A 19,409-nucleotide genomic window follows, 5' to 3' on the forward strand; every position below is an offset into this window, starting at 1 on the left:
ACCTCACCTGTTCCAAGTTTCAGAAGGCACTGTTCATAAGATTCTTTTTTTTCCTGCCACTCTAGACAGGAGAGTTGTAAAAAAGGGGACTCACGCCAAAAGCCAAAACGCTTTGATTGCCCTCTAGCGCCCATCTTAAAGAATGATGCCCTTCCGACATTAGTCTGGAAATAGTAATGAACACATGCAAGTTTTGGAATAGAGCTTCTAGCATCCTCTGCTGACAGAATCTTGCAGATGGAATTAAACTGCTTTCTGTTTTAAAGAACACTAATTTTCCTCTGAAGTTAAAATTATTAAGTTTTCTCATATTGTTTTTTAAAAACTTTTTTTCCAGTCAGCTGCAATCACATTAAAACTGGTCATTAATCAAACACTGGTAATGATGATGAAAATAATGATAAAATCCAGCAATTTTGACTACTTAGTATGTGTCAATCTGTCAAATGTTTACATCAATCATTTCATTTCTCACAGTAATCAATTCCTGAGAACTAAAAGAGAGTTTTTTTCCCACTTTCAATTCTTCAACCTTATGCATGAGGGAAAGAGACTGACTGATACAGGTGGTTGGCAATGACTAAGGCCAAAGGATGAGAAGCCTCAGACCAGAAGTCAGGGAAGCGTAGTGGTGGCCCCAACTTGGACTCTTCACCACAGAACGTGCCAACCAGGGAGTCAGAGAAAGTTCATGGAAAACAGGTGCTCACAACTAAAAAGTCACTGTTACATCTAGCCTTTAGTTACAGTCATAAAAATGTAACTTTCAATTTTCTGTAGTAATGGGAAACGGGATAGCAGGGATAATGAAAATCCTCAATAATCCCAAAGTTTCCATTTGATTATGTTACAACCTTCTTTACCTTTAAAATAAAAATCAGAATTGTGCACATGTAATAGATATGGTTTAAAAATCATTTTTCACCTCTTTCCTGACTCCCTTGAATTTTTATTCACCATTCAGTTCAAAGCAAGATATCATGCCTTCAAATACTCACTATGTACTTCTAATTATTTAAAAGTTGGTGTAGTTTAACAAAGTTCTTTAACGGTGTGATACCATTTTCACTCGCATTCTATTTGAAGGGACAATTTTATTACTACTGTAGATAAGTAAAATGGATCAAAGGAAAAATAAATGAAAAGCAAGCTTGTCATCAAAAGAAATTATGATGTACAACATTAACACTTCCAATCCAGTGATTTCAACAGTAACACTAAAGTACTTACTAACCAGCAAGTGAAGTAAAGATGCATATTAAAAAAATTAACCACAATCAGTATGCTTAATGTAAAACCATCAACATGTTTTCTGGTAATTTTCCTTTAAATTCTAGTGCTATCAATAACTCAGTTTTTAAAAGTCTGTGCCTAGAAGAGAGCACAAAGAACTATTAGGGTGACAGGAATGTCCTATATACTTGTTTAGGATAGCAACTACAACTGATACATATAGAATTCTCAAAACTGTTCAAACTGAAACCTTAAGATCTGTGAAAATTACTATATATAATTATACCTCAATCAAAACAATCACATTTTACGTTTTGTGGGATTGCTTTAAGAGAAAATTACAGCTTTTTTTCGCCTCATTTAAAACCATAATTGCGTAGACTATTAGTCTACACAATTAAAGTAACTAATTAATCTCATTCAACTGTGGGGCAGTTCTTACAATTAATAGACTATTATGTAACTAAAGTCTAAGCTTTGGACAAGGCATATACAATGGTTCTTACAAGAATAGGTGTCTATTTGCATTTTTGTGCTCACATTTCTTCTGTTCAGCCCTCTATCCCTACTTCCATTTTCCACGTAAAAACTAGAGATTGATAGGTCAAAAATAGAAAATACTCTCAAATGTCATAAAAAGACATTTTCAATTATAAAAACCAAATACATTCAATTCCAACTGACAAACATTTACTCTCTCTACTATATTAAAGGCATTATACTAGAGGTTTCAAAGGTTTTTTAAAACTACTGTACTGTTTATATACAAATCCCTGCACCTGAGGTCATCAAGTAGGATTGCAAAGGCGAGGCACAGTAGTTAACATAGGAATAAAGTACTGATTTTACAAGAAAAATAGTTTGCTACAGAAGGCTGAAAACAGCACTGGGAAATAGTAGCACATGAGCTGGCGTCTAGAGAGGCTGCTTGAAGGAAATCATATTTGAAATGGTCTCCAAAAGCTAGAGAGAATTTTAACAAGCAGAAACGGGAGGAATGGAAAGGAAGCATTAGTTTTGATCAGTGTCCCCTCAAAACTAGCTGACTCCTTTGTAAGAGAGAATTAATGGGCAAATAGGAATTGGTGAAGTCTAACACATTTACAAATCAGAAAATTTTATTACAGACTTGTACAAGGAGATTGGTGGCTTATGCCCTAAGAACCCCAAAGTAACTTGGGGTTACATCAGCCTGTTCTAATGAGACATTAGACAAGTCCTTCCTTTAAAAAAAAAAAAAACCTTGAATTACTGAATTACTAATAGAGCCAGTGCTAAATGAGTAATGAAATATATGTCACTTGTGAAAATAAAAGAGATCAGAGAGGAAGTAAAACTCCTTTTTAAAAAATGATAATCATCAATTCAATTAAGGGAAAATTGCTTACTTTGCTTACAGTTATAACTTGTTTCACTAAAAAAGAGCATTCTGGGCTTCACTGGTGGCTCAGTGGTAAAGAATCCGCCTGCCAATGCAGGAGACAAAGGTTCGATCCCTGGGCCGGGAAATCCCACTCACCACAGTACAACTAGGCCAGCGTGCCACAACTACTGAGCCTGTGCTCTAGAGCCGGTGAGCCACAACTACTGAGCCCCAGTGCCTAGACCCCATATTCGGCAATAAGAGAAAACCACTGCAAGCCTGTGTACTACAACTAGAGAACAGCCCCTGCTCACTGCAACTGGAGAAGGCCCGCGTACAGCAACGAAGACCCAATGCAGCCATAAATAATATTTTTAAAAAATCTTTTTTTTTTTAAGATATATTCTTCTAGAGTCAAAGTGTAACAGAGCAGGATGAGCAAAGCCCTTGGCAGGCAGCCACTCCTGGGCCTCAGTATTCTGCGTCCTGCTACTAGGCAACAGGTCTTGCTCAGCCATTGGTCGGGGTCTCAGTAGGCCCCGCCTATAAACCACCAACTGTCAATGAGCGACCCTTAGCGGTCCTGCTCACTTATTAGGCAGCACCACTATGGGCCCTGCCCACTGGTAACTGTCAATGAGTTATTGGGGAAGTGAAGCAGTCAAGGCTTAATAGTGTGGTGGTCATCAGGTGGAGAGTGAGGTAAGAGGCAGATTCAGGCCTCCTCCTGGAGACCCTCCAGCTCACCCCGCCTTGGGCCAGCAGATGAGCTGGATGGCCCAGGGAACAGACTGGGGACTATGTCCTGAGGATTCCAGAGCCCTCACTAAGGCTCTCCACTAGCCACGGCCCAGGCCTTGAGGCAGCAGGTGAACCTCTCCCTGTCTCTGCAATGCAACAGCAGTGGCCGTCTGCCTGGTCACAGTCTGTAAGACCTGGTCTCCCCATCTGGGTGGCCTGAGAAGAGTGAGGGCCAGGTGGGCTGGGTGCCGAGCTCCCTCAGGGATGATAGCTGGGCAGCTTATAGGAACTGGCCCTGAAGGAGCTGCCAACTTAGATCTGCCTCCTCTTACCCAGAAGTGGGACCCTGGAAGGTGAACGTTGTGCCTTGGGACTTTGCCCTTTCTTGTCAGGACAAAGAATAAAATTCATCTGATAGAGATTTACAGGAACATCGTGACCTGACCACGACTGGACCTCAAGAACAAAGGATCTGACACCGAGAAGTCTGCAACAACGAACCATGCCCATCCATCACCTTTCACTTTTAAAGGGTCTTGCTGGAAGCTTTCAGTTATTTCGGGGTTCTTAGGGCATAAGCCACCAATCTCCTTGTACAAGTCTGTAATAAAATTTTCTCTGTTCCAAACTCTATTGTTTAGTATTGATGGGCCTCACTGTGTATCAGGCACACAGGCTTGCAAATTCAGTAACAAAAGCACTTAAAATATACTTTTTTTGTTAAGATCTCTTACTCGGAATTCTTTTGTAAAGTTAAAAAGAAATCTAGGGCTTCCCTGGTGGTCTAGTGGTTAAGAATCTGCCTGTCAATGCAGGGGACACAAGTTTGATCCCTGGTCTAGGAAGATCCCACATGCCACACAGCAACTAGGTCCATGCACCACAACTACTGAGCTTTAAGGCCCTAAGCCTGTGCTCCGCAACAAGAGAAGCCACTGCAATGACAAGCCCGAGCACTGCAACTACAGAATAGCCTCTCTCCACTTGCCGTACTAGAGAAAACCCGAAGCAGCATCAAAGATCCAGCACAGCCATAGTAAATTATAAAAATTAAATAAATAGGACAAATTAACCTTTCTGGGGAAAAAAAATTAGTATTTACTGATTGTTCAGTGGTTCTTATTCAATTCTTTTTTGTACCGAAAAACTTTATAGTGTTATTTATAGTCTCTCATCTGAATGTTGTTATATTTTGTTGCTGCTATTTCTGTTGCAAAATGGGTTTTTCAGTTTTAACCCTTTAAAATTAGACACTATCAATTCTGCTTTGATTAGTCCGCTTTTGTTTTAGGTAGCTTCATATCAAATACAATAACATTCTCACCTTTTTCTAATATATAGTCTTGATTATTTCAGTCTGTTTAGCAAAAATGTCTGGAATAATATAATAATGTGACAGTTACCACCTTTTATTCTTAATTTTAAAGAGAATACCTCTAGTGCTCCTTAATTATGTATAACACTGACTGGTGGTGGGAAGCATGAATGAGTCATTTAATACAATATTAAAGTTTCCTTTTAGTTTCATTTTAAAACATTTTCTTAGGAATCATGTTAACTATTTTAAATTCCCTTTTTGTTATATATTAAAAGAGAGGATCATAATGATAAACACCAGGCACCATTCTAAGGGTTTTATATATGTATTTGTTCACTTATTCAACCATCCAGACCACTGAGTTAGGTGTTTTATTAGCCCTGTTTTACAAGGGAGGAAAGAAAGACATGGAGAGGTTAGAGAAGTCAAGTAATTACAAAAGTCACACGGCTTCAAAGTCCATTTCTCTAATCACTACTTTATATTGCCTCCCTGTATCTGTATTTTATTGACTGGACTACAATCATAGAAGTCCAGTCAACAGCGGAAATTGAGAGATGATTTAACATAGCTACTCACATTGAAGTAATGTAAGATTAGGCTAAGGTGGTAGTAATGGAGACAGAAATGGAGAGATCTGGTATATACTTTGGAGACAGAGCTAGTAAGACTAGTTAAAGAATTAAGAGATTGGATGTAGAGTAAGAAGGAAAGAAAGGAATCAACAATGGTGACTAGGTTGTGGCTTATCAAGTATTGAGAACCTTGTTTCCTGTTTTTTATATTAATCTTATTTATGTATCTTGGTTTCCCTTTTATCATTCATTCTTCCTAAAGTATGCTTTCTTATAGCGTATCATCTCTAAATCTTTTTTGGAACAAGGTAAAACATACAAAAACAAGTTTATTCACAAATACTTAAGACATTTTATATCCAATACTGTTCTCTTTGGGTTTGTTCTATACCCGCCCTAGATTTTTCTTCTTACGGGGGTGGTGGGACAGGGGCGGGGTGGCGGGGAGCTGCACTAGGTCTTAGTTGCAACATATGAACTCATAGTTGTGGCATGCGGGATCCAGTTCCCATACCAGGGATCAAACCCCGGCCACCTGCTTTGGGAGGCTGGAGTCTTGGCCACTTGACCATCAGGGAAGTCCCTGACCTAAATTTTCCTTATAATAAAGGACTGCTTTTTGTAATCCCATCATTTGTTCCTAATGACAGGCACAGTTTATGCCTCAATGTGGAAACTGGAAAAGAACAGAAAAATATAGGGCAGAAATAAACATTATTCTCACTCCTAAAATATAGAAGGAAGCAATGGGAGGACTTTTTACCATACACGTGTAACATTTAAAAATTTAAAATCATAATGTCCATATAGTTTTATGTCCTCTCCTTAGTGCTAATGAAAACTCTTAGCATGCCTAATGACTACATAATACTTTCATATGACTACATAACAATTTGCTGGTCCTTCCCCCATTATCAGATATTTATTTACATTATTTTTAATTATTCCAATATTTCAGTTAATTTTCAGGTTTTTTAGATATGGAAGCTTTCTGCCAAGAGAAAGCTCTGAGCAAGCCTAACATAAAAAAGAGCTAGCCTTTTTGAACCCCACCAAAACCACCTTTCAATCGTGTTCCACGGAACACATTCTGAAAACAACTACAATATGCAGTGCTGTGATAAACATCTTTGTGCAAAAAGCTTTTTCCAAATTTCCTGAGGCTAGAATCTCAGAAGTCATAGTACTAAGTTTAAAAAAAAATAAACATCGTTAAGCCTCCCGATATTTAGTAATAATAGTCTCAGTAACTATCAGAGCTACTGCCTCAATTTCTAGAGTATTATCTGGTCACAGCACTTCACAAAATTTGACAGTTATTTAATAAGTTTAATTCACGATAGGCACAAAAGGATGTAAAAATGAGTAAGATTCAAAAGGACAGGAGTTTACCATCTCTCCCAAGTCATCTTTGGAAGCAATTAAACACAAACGCTTAGAGACATCAACCTTCACGTGTCATTAAAGAAACATTTTTCATAAAATAAAAATAAAAATAAATGTTATTTCTAAGCTATTTGGGAGAAAGAATGTTCCTAAGTAAGTTTTATATGGAAACTTCAAAGTGGCTTCATTAGCACAGAGAAGCAGGGCAGCAATTCCATATCCTTCTTTCAAGAAAATATCATTTTGTAAGCAATAACCCATGTCTATAAGTATCCATGAGGCATGATATTGATCATAACCTATGAAGGTAACCTAATTTAGTTAACCTATGACCCCAACTGTGACTATTTAAGTGAGAAGTCACAAATGGTTTGGGAAGAGGTACATCAGAATAACCTATAAAGACTTTTTTTTTTGGTAAATTATTTATTTTAATTGGAGGCTAATCACTTTACAATATTGTAGTGGTTTTTGCCATACATTCACATGAATCAGCCATGGGTGTACATGTATTCCCCACCCTGAATCCCCCTCCCCCTTCCCTTCCCATCCCATCCCTCAGGAACGTCCGGTGCACCGGCCCTGAGTGCCCTGTCTCATGCATTGAACATGGACTGGCGATCTATTTCACATATGGTAATATACATGTTTCAATGCTATTCTCTCGAATCATCCCACCCTCACTTTCTCCCTCAGAGTCCAAAAGTCTGTTTTTATATCTGTCTCTTTTGCTGCCTCGCATGTAGGGTCATCATTAACATCTTTCTAAATTCCATATATATGCATTAATATACTATATTGGTGTTTTTCTTTCTGACTTATTTCACTCTGTATAATAGGCTCTGGTTTCATCCACCTCATTAGAACAGATTCAAATGCATTCTTTTTTAATAGCTGAGTAATATTCCATTGTGTGTATGTACCACAGCTTTCTTATCCATTCATCTGCCGATGGACATCTAGGTTGCTTCCATGTCCTAGCTACTGTAAACAGTGCTGTGATGAACACTGGGGTTCTATGAAGACTTTTGTTATAACACAGATTGCAGGAGCTGGGGCCAGTTCACCCTAGTCCTACTGACCTGACCTCTGAATTACAGAACCTATGAATATACATTTTTTTAACTGTACCAAATATGATTCTTACATTCAGATTAAGAATCACTGAATTATTAAAAATATTTATCCTTAATTTCAATAACACTTGCTGAAATATTTAGCCATTCAAGTGTGTAAATCTGGTTACTTTCCTAACAAATATAATAGAATGTAAAAGTGACAAAGGAGCAAACTGGAAAAGAGTCTGGAGGGGAAACTGCATGTTTGCAAGTTAAGAGCCAAGAGCAAGCAGATAGACAAAGGGTAAAACAAAAGATACAACAGGGTGATGGTGATGAAAAAAAAAAGGAGAGGAAGTCAAGGGCACCTACAGAATGGTTAACAGCCTCAGTAAGCAGACAAGACAATTCTGATATATTTCAAATTGTAAAAAATATAGCTAGCATTCTGCCGTATAAAACATTCTCCTATAATTTTATTTAGTATTACCTCAAACTGATTTCCTGAAGGAACTAAATTCAGTTTCTGAATCAACAAGCAAAGAATTACCAGACTCTAAGTCCAACCAACCACAAAAACAAAATTCTTTAAAAGGCCAGAAACATTTGAACTCAACATTAAAACGTCAGCCCAACACTGCTATGTAAACTACCTACAATGAATCATGCAAATTTGTCTGTCTAGATCCCACAGTAACATTCATAGTCAAGATAGTATTCAGTAGATTTCCTTTGCCTATAACTCCTAATTCTACTATTGCTTGATCTAGAAGGCTGCCAATCACCCACTTATCAAATATAATACAGTATAAAACTTTGTTGTCACTCAGAACTTAAAAAAGAGACTGAGGTTGCCACTCATTAAGTCTGGAAACCGAAGGCCTCCATTCAAGACCAATATAATCTACCTGAATCTAGGAAGGCCACTGCAAAGCCACATCACAATGTTTCCAAATATCCAAGCTATCTGCTTCACCTACCATCTCTGCCTTAGTCTTTAAAATGTTGGTTGTGATATGCATTGGAAAGAAAAATAGGAGAAATGGAAACAAGGAACCTCCCACTTTTATTTTATCTCCAATCTAAAGCTTCAGACTTAATCCATTCACAATGCTAACAAGTACTCCATTATCAACTGGTGGTGGTTTAGTCACTAAGTCGAGTCTGACTCTTGCAATCCCATGGACTGCAGCCCACCAGGCTCCTCTGTCCATGGAAATCTCCAGGCAAGAATACTGCAGTGGGTTGCCATTTCATTCTCTAGAGGATTTTTCTGACCCAGGTATCAAACCTGGGTATCCTGCATTGCAGGCAGATTCTTTACTGACTTAGCTATGAGGGAAAGTGAAGTCACTCAGTCATGTCCGACTCTGCGACCCCATGGACTGTAGCCTATCAGGCTCCTCCGTCCCTGGGATTTTCCAGGCAAGAGTGCTGGAGTGGGCTGCCATTTCCTTCTCCAGGGGATCTTCCCAACTCAGGAATCGAACCCGGGTCTCCCACATTGCAGGCAGATGCTTTACTGTCTGAGCCACCATTATCAGGCAGTGTATACTTTAAAACTGCAGCTGTTACTGGCACAAATCACCAGCAGCCTTGCTGTGACCCACATGTTATCCAATCACCATTTTCTCTTTACTACGTTTACAAGAGGAAAGGCACACTATAAAAAGTTTTACTACCAAAAAGAACCAATACATAATCTTATAAAAAAAAAATAGAAAGCTGTTATTCAGTCTCCTGATACACTTCAGTTACAGCCATGAGAAGCTAAAGCTTTCAAATAGGCTTCTGAGATCCAGACCCAAGCATGTTTTCCCTTCTCTGCCTAGCTGCACTTCGGGTTTACTCACGTATCAGTTCCAAGTCAAGGGTTCTGTCTTCACTAACACTATATTCTAGACAAGTTGACTTTCCCATCTTCCCAAATCTAATCTTGTGCACTGTGCCCTTGGTTCAACCATTCACTCTTCTTAGATTGGAGGTGGGCTCCTCCCACCTCACCCATCAAAATGTTACCCTCTACAAGGCTCGTTCCAATTCCACATCCTTCAGAAGTACAGGCATTCCCTTTGACCCTTGGTTTTTGTTTTCCTCAATTTCAGTTCCCCTTGGTATGAAAATACTATTAAATGGAAAGTTCCAGAAACAAACAATTTGTGAGTTTTAAACTGTATGCCTTCCTGAGCAACAAGACAGAATCTCAAGTTATCCTGTTCCTTCCTGCCCAGCAAGTACACCATTCCTTTGTAGGACATATGCCGCCATCAGTCACTTTAGTCTGTAAAGATATCACTGTTTGTGTTCAAATAATTCTCATTTTACTTAATAATGGCCCCAAAGTGCAAGAGGGATGCTGGCAATTCACATATGCCAAAGAGAAGCTATAAAGTGCTTGCTGGGAACAGGCAACAAAGATCCAGGATTTGAATTCAACAAGTGTATGAGTTCTCCTTCTTTCCCTTCTTGGCTCCTGCCATTTCTGGGTCCAGTGATCACTATCTTATTAAAGGCCTCCTATTTGGCCCTTGTATACTCCAACTCCTTACAGTTTATCTCCAGCAGGCTCTAAGAATTCCAGACCAAACTGATGTTACTACAAGGGTGGAAGCTGGTTTCAGATATGTAATACCTCAGCTTAGACCAAGTAGAGTGAGACTTCTGCTCTGCTAGGCAGGACTATGCCCCTGCACATCAGAAAGAAGTTACAAAAGAATGAGACCTCTGCCCCAATTCCCAAGAAGTTATCTTCAGTATGAAGTCTCTCAGGGCAGTGTTGTTAGGAGAAGCACACTGACTGAAACTGCCCACCCTGGCCAGGCACCACAGTAACCGTTTGTGTGAGTTATTTTATGACAGGAGGTCCTAGCAAGGAACACGGAATAAGCAAGCCACCACCAACCAGAAGAGTCTGGGAAATGTCAAAGGGAGACGCCATGTTTCTGACCATGTCCCAGAATCCCTCCTGCTGGCATCCGTCTTGGCTGAGCAATGAGTATGCCACCAGGAAGGACGAGGCAGACTGATTGGCCAAAGACAACCTGGAAACTAATCCCATCACCATAAAACCCGAGATTGGGAGACACCAGGCAGAGCAATTCTCCTGGGTTCCCTTACCCTGCTGCTCTCTGCCTGGGCGCCCTTTCCAATAAATTCTCTTGCTTTGTCAGCACATGTCTTCCTCAGACAATTCTTTTCTGAGTGTTAGACAAGAACCCATGCCTGAGGCCCTAGAGGGGGTCCCACTTCCTACAACGGGTGAAAAGTTAAAAAGTACTCAACTTGATAAGGAAAGGAAAAAAAACGGTATGCGGAGGTTGCTAGGATCTACAGTAAGTACCAATCTATCTGTGAAACTGTGAAGAAACCAAAAGAAACTCATGCTAGTTTTGCTGCCACATCTCAAATTGCAAGTTATAGCCATAGGGCATGATAAATGCTTAGTTAAGATGGAAAAAACATTGTATCTGCACAACAACATATTTTGAGAGAGAAGGAAAGACCACATTCACATACAGGCATACCTTGTATTAATATCCTTTACTGAGTCTTTAAAAATTGAGGATTTTATGTCAGCTCTGCTTGGAACAAGTCTGTTGGCACAATTTTTCCAATATTTTTTCTCAATTCATGTCTCTGTTTCATGTTTTGGTAAATTTCACAATATTTCAAACCCTCCACCAGTAAAGAGATTACAATTTACTGAAGGCTCAGACAGTAGTTAAGGATTTTTAGCAATAATGTATTTTTAAATTAACATATGTACCTTGTTTTAAATACAATGCTGCACTGCACAGTTAACAGACTATAGTGTAAACATAACTTTTATATGCACTGGGAAACCAAAAAGTTCTTGTAACCTGCTGTATTTCAACATTTGCTTCATTATGGTGGTCTGGAACCCAACCAGCATTTATCTCCAAAGTATGCCAGTAACTTTTATTACAATATATTGATATGAACGTTCTAAATTACTGTTGTTAGTCTCTCAATGTACCTAATTTATAAATTAAACCTTATCATAGGTATGCACGTACAGGAAAAACACAGCATATATAAGGTTCGGTACCATCCGCAGTTTCAGGCATACACTGGGGTCTTGAAACATATCCCTCCTGAATAAGGGGGGACTGCTGTATTTCTTCTCTGGATCTGATTAGCCTCATCTCATTAGCCTCATCTTTCCATTTCCCTCAGCTACACATAAATCACATGACAATTTCACCACAATATCAACTGCATATGCATGCTCAATCATGTCCAACTCTTTGCGACCCCATGGACTGTAGCCTGCCAGGCTCCACTGTCCATGGAATTTTCTAGGCAAGAACACTGGAGTAGGTTGCCAGTGCCTACTCCAGGGAATCTTCCTGACCCAGGGGTTGAACCCGTGTCTCTTAAGTCTCCTGAAACGGCAGGCAAATTCTTTACCAACTGCGCCACCAGGGAAGCCCGGATATCATGTACTTGCACACAATTAGGTCCTCACTATGGCAACATCGTTTCCCCTCAAAACACCATTCTGACTTCTCTGTTCTTTCTTCCTCAGCCCATTCTCAGCAACACAAACCTGCATTAGTCAGCTGAGGCCACCATAACAGAACACCACAGACTGGGTGGCTTAAAGACCAGAGTTACTTTCTCACAGTGCTGAAGGCTAGAAGTCCACAACCAACATGCCAGAAAACTTGGTTTCTGTTGAAGATTTTTTTCCTGTCTCCAGGAGAATCTTACCAACTCAGAAATCAAACCCAGGTCTCCTGCATTGGAGGAAGATTCTTTACCGACTGAGATATGAGGGAAGATGAGTATATAAATCATTCCAGAGTACTAAGCAGAGTTCCCTGTGCTATACAGTAGGTTATTAGTTATCAATTTTATATATAGTAGTTTGCATATGTCCATCCCAATCTCCCAATTTATCCCTCCCCAACCTTTCCCCCTTGGTAACCCTAAGTTTGTTTTCTACATCTGTGACTCTTTCTGTTTTTCAAGTAAGTTCATTTGTACCACTTTTTAAGATTCCACATATAAGCGATTTCTTAAATTACCACTGAAATACTTACTTCCTCCTCTTCTGAATCACCATCATCATCATCTTCTTCTTCCACATCTTCTGCAAGAGGTGGAGGTAAAGGACCAAGAACACCTTCCTCCATAGGATTAACTGGTTCTTCCACCATTTTAAGGGGTAAAGGGGGGCCAATTAACTCATCATCAGAAGAGTCAGAACTCTCATCACTCTCACTGCTACCTGTATCCCTGAAAATACAGAAACAGAAACTCATCGCCTTTGCTGCAAAAAAGAACATACTCTGGAGACAGTATTGATTTCTCAGGAAGCCCTATTTCTCCTTTTAACAACTGAGTTTTTTACAATGTTTTTAAATTTGTAATCCAAACATTAATTGTGTGGCTGAAATATTTATCTTTTGAATTATATATATATTTCTTTCTTAAGTAATGTCAAGAAACACATATTTTAATTATTAATTGTATGATTAAGAAATAAGCAAAGATTTTTGATTATATTTTTTAAACATATTCATGTTTTTCAGGTAGAGTAATATTCTTTCATCTATTATTGTTTGAGGACACATTTTGCATGAGTTTTTTCTTTGAAATTTTGTGAGTTGTGTACTATGGTCCACGATACGGTCAGTCTTGCATATTTTATGTAAACTTGAAAAAAATAAGAATTCCCATTGTTGGGCTAAGTGTTCTGTAGACTTCAATAAAAGGTGTTAGCTGAGGGCATCCTTAAGGTCCTTTCTCTCCTTGCTGACTCATAGCTCACTGTCCATCAGTCACAGACATGAACACTGACATCTCACACTAAATGCAGACGTGCCTATTTCTCCTTTCAGCTCCTTCCCTTTCTGCTTCAGGTGTTTCAAAGCTCTAATGCTAGGAGATGCACGTTCAGGATTACCATGTGTTCCTGAAGAACTGCCTTCAAATACCATTTAATCTTAAGAAAGTAAAAAACTTCTCTTATCTAGCCTATCTAAATACAGTTAAAAATCAAAGACAAAAACTCAGAGCAATTATATGTTAGAGGCCCATCAGATAACCCTCATGAACCAGCAGAACAACTGTGGAAGAAAAACTACAGAATACTACACCATAAAAAAGAAAACCATGGAGAGAACCAACGCCTCTATGCACTGTGTGTGAATACAATCACTGTCACAGGAGCAAATAAAGTAAGAAATGAATATTACCACAAAAGATTTCAATACATTGTCTGAAATACAAATTATTTCTCTCTCTTTAATTCAAGTATGCTGAGTTGCTAAAATTGTTAAAGGTAGCTTCCTTGGACTGTAAAAGATACCTTATTCTAGGCAGTATCCTATTGAATCTCCACTATTTTTCTACCCAACACATGAGCTGCTGCTGCTGCTACTAAGTCGAGTCAGTCGTGTCCGACTCTGTGCGACCCCATAGATGGCAGCCCACCAGGCTCCTCCGTCCCTGGGATTCTCCAGGCAAGAATAGTGGAGTGGGTTGCCATTTCCTTCTCCAACAACACATCAGAGGACTATCAAAAGTGAGGTGAAAGTGTCACTCAGTCATGTCAGATTCTTTGCAACCCCATGGACTGTAACCCACCAGGCTTCTCTGTCCATGGGATTCTCCAGGCAAGAATACTAGAGTGGGTTGCCACTCCCTTCTCCAGGGGATATTCCTGACCCAGGGATCGAACCTGAGTCTTCTGCACTGAAGTCAGATTCTTCAGTCTGAGCCACAAGAAATCCAACTGGGGACTATTATATACTCTCATTAAAGTCTTTATCAAACACCTCTATACATTCTGTAGCAACCACCATCCACCATCCCTCTACTGACTACCCCTTCCCAGAAGATTGAGAATTGCAATTTTAACAATTAATCTACCAAATAATTTTACAGGAGTCAAAGTGTCCTTGCCATCTAATGAAGTATCTTCACTATATAAGTTCCACAAAGGCAGAAATTTAAAGTCTGTTGTGTTCCCTGCTGTGGCTCTATCAGCTAAATGATGCTTGATATCAATAACAACTGAAAAGGGACTTCCCTGCCAGTCTGGTGGTTAAGACTCTAAGCTTCCACTGCAGAAAGGCCACAGGTTCAATCGATGGTCAGGGAACTAAGATCCCACGTGCTATGTAGCGGTGGTTTATTCACTAAGTCGTATCTGACTCTTGTGACCCCATGGACTGTAGCCCACCAGGCTCCTCTGTCCACGGGATTACCCAGGCAATAATACTGGGGTGTGTTGCCAATTCCCTTCTCCAGGGGATCTTCCCGACCCAGGGACCAAACCCCAGTCTCCTGCATTGCGTGAGGGTTTTTATACCACTGAGTCACCAAGGATTTCCATATAACACAGTACTGACTCCTTGGTTACAGCGGTAAAAAGATTTACCTTACTATTTTGTTTCCCAAGTCCCCAGTCGTCTCACCAAACTTACCCACTAATCAGAAAGTATGGCAAAAGAGATTTCTAGGCAGTTTTCTTATGAGATGACAGGTTGTTCTTCACTGGCTTTCATTCTCTCTCTCTCTCTACCCCTCTCTCTCTGCCTCACTGTTTTTCTCCATTGAGCTCTGTGCCCCCATGCTCCTCTTGGAAACACAGGCTGAATATGCTCAGCTTTTGACTAGGTTGTGGGGCATTTTCTGGCACCTGTACTACAGATAACTTTTATTACAGGCTGAATTGTGTCCCCAAAATATTCATATATCGAAGTCCTACCTCGAAGTACCTCAGAGTATGACTGTATTTAAAGACAGGGCTTCAGAGAAGTGATTAAGCTAAATGATGTCTGTAGGGATGGGCCCTATTATAACTGGTGTCCTTATAAAAAGAGAAAACTTGAACAGAACTTAGGCGGAAGACAACGTGAAGAAATAGGGAGAAGATGGACATCTACAAGCCAAGAAGAGAGGCCCGTGAACCCTGCCTTCATGTTGGTCCTGGACTTCTAGACTCTCTAACTGTGGGAAAATAAATTTCTGTTGTTTCAGCCATCTAGTCTGCGCTAGTTTGTGATGAAAGCCATGACAAACTAGTACAGCAGCATCTTCCTTTCTTTTCTCCCCTTAATTAGTGAACTAAAGAAATATATGGAACATCTGCCATAAGCAAGACATTGTGCTGGACACAGAGAGAGCTGGGAAAAAGTACAGGATAAAGAGAAACGTTAAGACATTGGGCTTCCCTGAGAATTCAGAGGTTAAGAATCTGCCCGCCAATGCAGGGGACAAATCTGATCCCTGGTCTGGGAAGATCCCACATGCTTTGGGGCAACTGAGCCTGTGGGCCACGGCTGCTGAGCCCCCACACCTACAGCCTGTGCCCTGCAACAAGGGCAGCCACTGTAGTGAGGAGTGCACACACCGCAGCCAGAGAGTAGCCCCGCTCACTGTGGCAAGAGAGAGCCAGCACACAGCAGCGAAGACCCAGAGCGACCAAAAGTGGATTTCCAAGAAACAGTTTACATGGCCAATTTGACAACTTAAAACGTACCTCAACAACAGAATTCTAATACGATTCCACCCAGATTTGGAGTCCGTATACCTATTTACACTGCTTGAAGTTCTTAGTAATTATATTATATAGTATTAAATTTCATTTTGAAGTAATTTTAATTTAAATGGCTGCTTTCTCCTATCACTCAATAGACTTTACAATGTGCCACTGTTTAAATTCTTTCTCAGTTATAAAGGATCCTACCAAAAAAAGTTATTATGAATACAGAGTTTGGGGAAAGGGACAAAGGATGTAAATGACAAAATAAACATGAAAAAAATAACCAACTTGTCAATATCTTTCCAACTTTACACAGTTATACTCTGCAGTCAAAAGGCAGAGATTTTAATGCTACATCTGGAATACTTTAGAAAAATTTGACTGATTCACAATGTGACAAAGGACTCTGTTGTGGTCCTGGAGATCTACAACTGCCTGAAATGGGAGAAATCATGCAAGCTTTTTAGTATGAGGAACTTTGCCTAAATTGTGTTACTAACACCTAGGAAATGACAGTAAAGACAAGCACCTGGAAGATGATTTAGAGCAAGCTCTGGCCACATTCGAGCCTGAAGATGTCGGTTCAAGATCTTCATTTTGCCTTCTTAATTCTTTCTCTCTGTTCATTTCTTCCTCTCTTTCTCTTGCTTCTGAAAAGGTCATAAAAATTTTTTTCAACAGTTAGACTTCAAAATTTATTATTTAAAATGTTGAAAACTAACAAAATTACAAAGATATAACACAGATGTGTTACCGTAATAGCAAAAAACTATCACTCTAAATGCCCAACAATGAGAAAACAACTGAATTTTACTGTATATCAACACAGTAAAAAATACAGCCGATAAGAATAATGATAGAAGGGAATTCCCAGTTGTCCAGTGGTTAGGACTTGATGTTTTCACTGTGTTGGCCCAAGTTTAATCCCTTGTTGGGGAACTAAGATCCTGCAAGCCACATGGAGCGGCCGAGAAATATATATAGAAAATATACAAATCTGGGAAAATATTAACAGACAGGTAAGCAAAATTAGAATATGAAGAGTATATGAACCATGACTGCAGTATGCAAAAAGACGTGGCAAGTGACAAGAAAGTGTTCAAATATAAGATTTTAGGTAACCTCACATTTTAATATTTTAAACTATAAATTCAGCACTCCCTTCCTTTCTGATTTTCCCAAACTGGATTTTTGGCCAGAGACTTGATACCAAAATTATGAGAAAAACTGAATTACATCAAGTTTCCAGAGTTTTTACCTTGGAAAGACAAAACAAATTTATCCAAGGAAATCTAATCTTCCTCCTCTGATAATTTCATTCAGCAACTGGAGGGAACATAGGAAGGAAATTAATTATATAAATAAGGCTTGTTCTCGATTGCTACCATCCTCAATAACCTGAGATAATCTTTAACACTTTTTTGAAATTTAATAGTGAAGAATAATACACCCAAAGTTAAGCAATATCAAAGGGCACTTACTGGAATGCTGCACTATTCAGGGTCTTTTGTTGCTAGGATATAGAGGGTGAGTAACTAGGAAATAGGCAGCAAGCGTAAACAACTAGCCACTCATTTCAAACATGGAAGATTAAAAAACTCTCCAGGAAGTTGTAAGGAGCAGACACATTAATTTTTTTGTGCTCTCCACTGGGCTGAGGTGGGTCAGGAGTTAACAGTTCTGCACTCTGATGCTGGGGAGGTTGAAAACAGAGAAGGATAATGCCCAAATTTAAGAGTGAGCCTGCTGGGCTCCTACCTTCATCCTGCCTCCCTAGAAATTCCCTCTGTACCCTCCAGGGTGAGGGAGGGCGGGGAAGCTGAGAGAGGCTGGGGAGTGAGGCAGGGGAGGCCACACTTGGACTGCAGGCTCAGGTCTTAGGGGCAGTTCTGACACTAATCAGGAATCGGACCCTAAGGCACACATCATTAGTCACCTATTAGCAGCCACTTCTCCCTTTTTCCTTGCAAAGGAAACCACAATTCTCCTGATGCTGGGCCCCTTCCTGTCTAGAGGAGTAAAGTTTGATTTCAAGTGAACCATAGTGAACCTGCAAGGGCTGTTTTCGCAACTGATGTACCACACTAATACTGGCTAATAACACATGAGAGGAAGTCAGCTGGAGGTACATTTGAGAAAGGTTTTTTTACTCCTAAAGAGTTACACAAAAGTCTTTCAGCCTGTGGATACAGTCATCTGTATGTTAACAAAATTTTGAGTCATGAGGACGGTGAGCTTAGGATAAGACAAGACTCTAAAGCTGGCAAAGCAGAAAAAAGGGGAAAAATCTTTAAGTCCTTTGTATCAGGATTCAGAAGATGGAAGAGTCCCATTCCAGAGATCTTGTCATGGTGTGATACTAAACTTTTCTTATTTAAGCCATTTTTTATTAGGTCTCCTATGACTTCTTTGGAATGAAAACAGTGACAGACTTTAATTTCTTGGCTCCAAAATCACTGCAGGCGGTGGCTGCAGTTATGAAATTAAAGATGCTTGCTCCTTGAAGGAAAGCTATGACAAACCTACACATCATATTAAAAAGCAGAGACATCACTTTGCCAACAAAGGTCTGAATAGTTAAAGCTATGGTTTTTCCAGAAGCCATGCATTGATGTGAGAGTTGGACTATCAAGAAGGCTGAGCGTCAAAGAATTCATACTTTTGAACTGTGGTGTTGGAGAAGACTCTTGAGAATCCACTGTACTGCAAGGAGACCAAATCAGTTAATCCTAAAGGAAATCAACCCTGAATATTCATTGGAAGGACTGATGCTGAAGTTGAAGCTCCAATACTTTGGCCACCTGATGCGAAGAGCTGACTCACTGGTAAAGACCCTGAGGCTGGCAAAGATTGAGGCAGGAGGAGAAGGGGACGAGAGAGGACAAGATGGTTAGATGGCCTCACGACTCCATCACCAACTCGATGGACATGAGTTTGAGCAAGCTCGGGGAGCTGGTGATGGACTGGGAAGCCTGGTGTGCTGCAGTCCATGGGGTTGCAAAGAGTTGGACACGACTAAGCGACTAAACAACAACAACAACAATCTTTACAACAATCCTTGAAGCAGAAACTTTACTTCAGCTTCCAGTTCACTTCAGTTCAGTCGCTCAGACCTGTCCGACTCTTTGCGACCCCATGAATCACAGCACATCAGGCCTCCCTGTCCATCACCAACTCCTGGAGTTCACCCAAACTCATGTCCATCGAGTCAGTGATG

General features: G+C 39.9%; 1 protein-coding gene across 2 annotated transcripts in view; it reads right to left on the bottom strand.

Moving 5' to 3' along the window:
* The window catches only part of WDR70 (WD repeat domain 70), a 267,755-nt gene that overhangs the window by 238,859 nt on the left and 9,487 nt on the right, over nucleotides 1–19,409 (bottom strand). For both annotated transcript variants that reach the window (XM_068990587.1, XM_068990588.1), the window contains 2 exons: nucleotides 16,722–16,842; nucleotides 12,741–12,936 (listed from right to left, as the gene is read on the bottom strand). In XM_068990587.1, the coding sequence (XP_068846688.1) occupies nucleotides 12,741–12,936; nucleotides 16,722–16,842 (317 nt within the window). The remainder of the gene's footprint in view (nucleotides 1–12,740; nucleotides 12,937–16,721; nucleotides 16,843–19,409) is intronic.

This window comes from Capricornis sumatraensis, chromosome 18 (assembly GCF_032405125.1).
Source record: "Capricornis sumatraensis isolate serow.1 chromosome 18, serow.2, whole genome shotgun sequence".
NCBI classification, from domain to species: domain Eukaryota; kingdom Metazoa; phylum Chordata; class Mammalia; order Artiodactyla; family Bovidae; genus Capricornis; species Capricornis sumatraensis.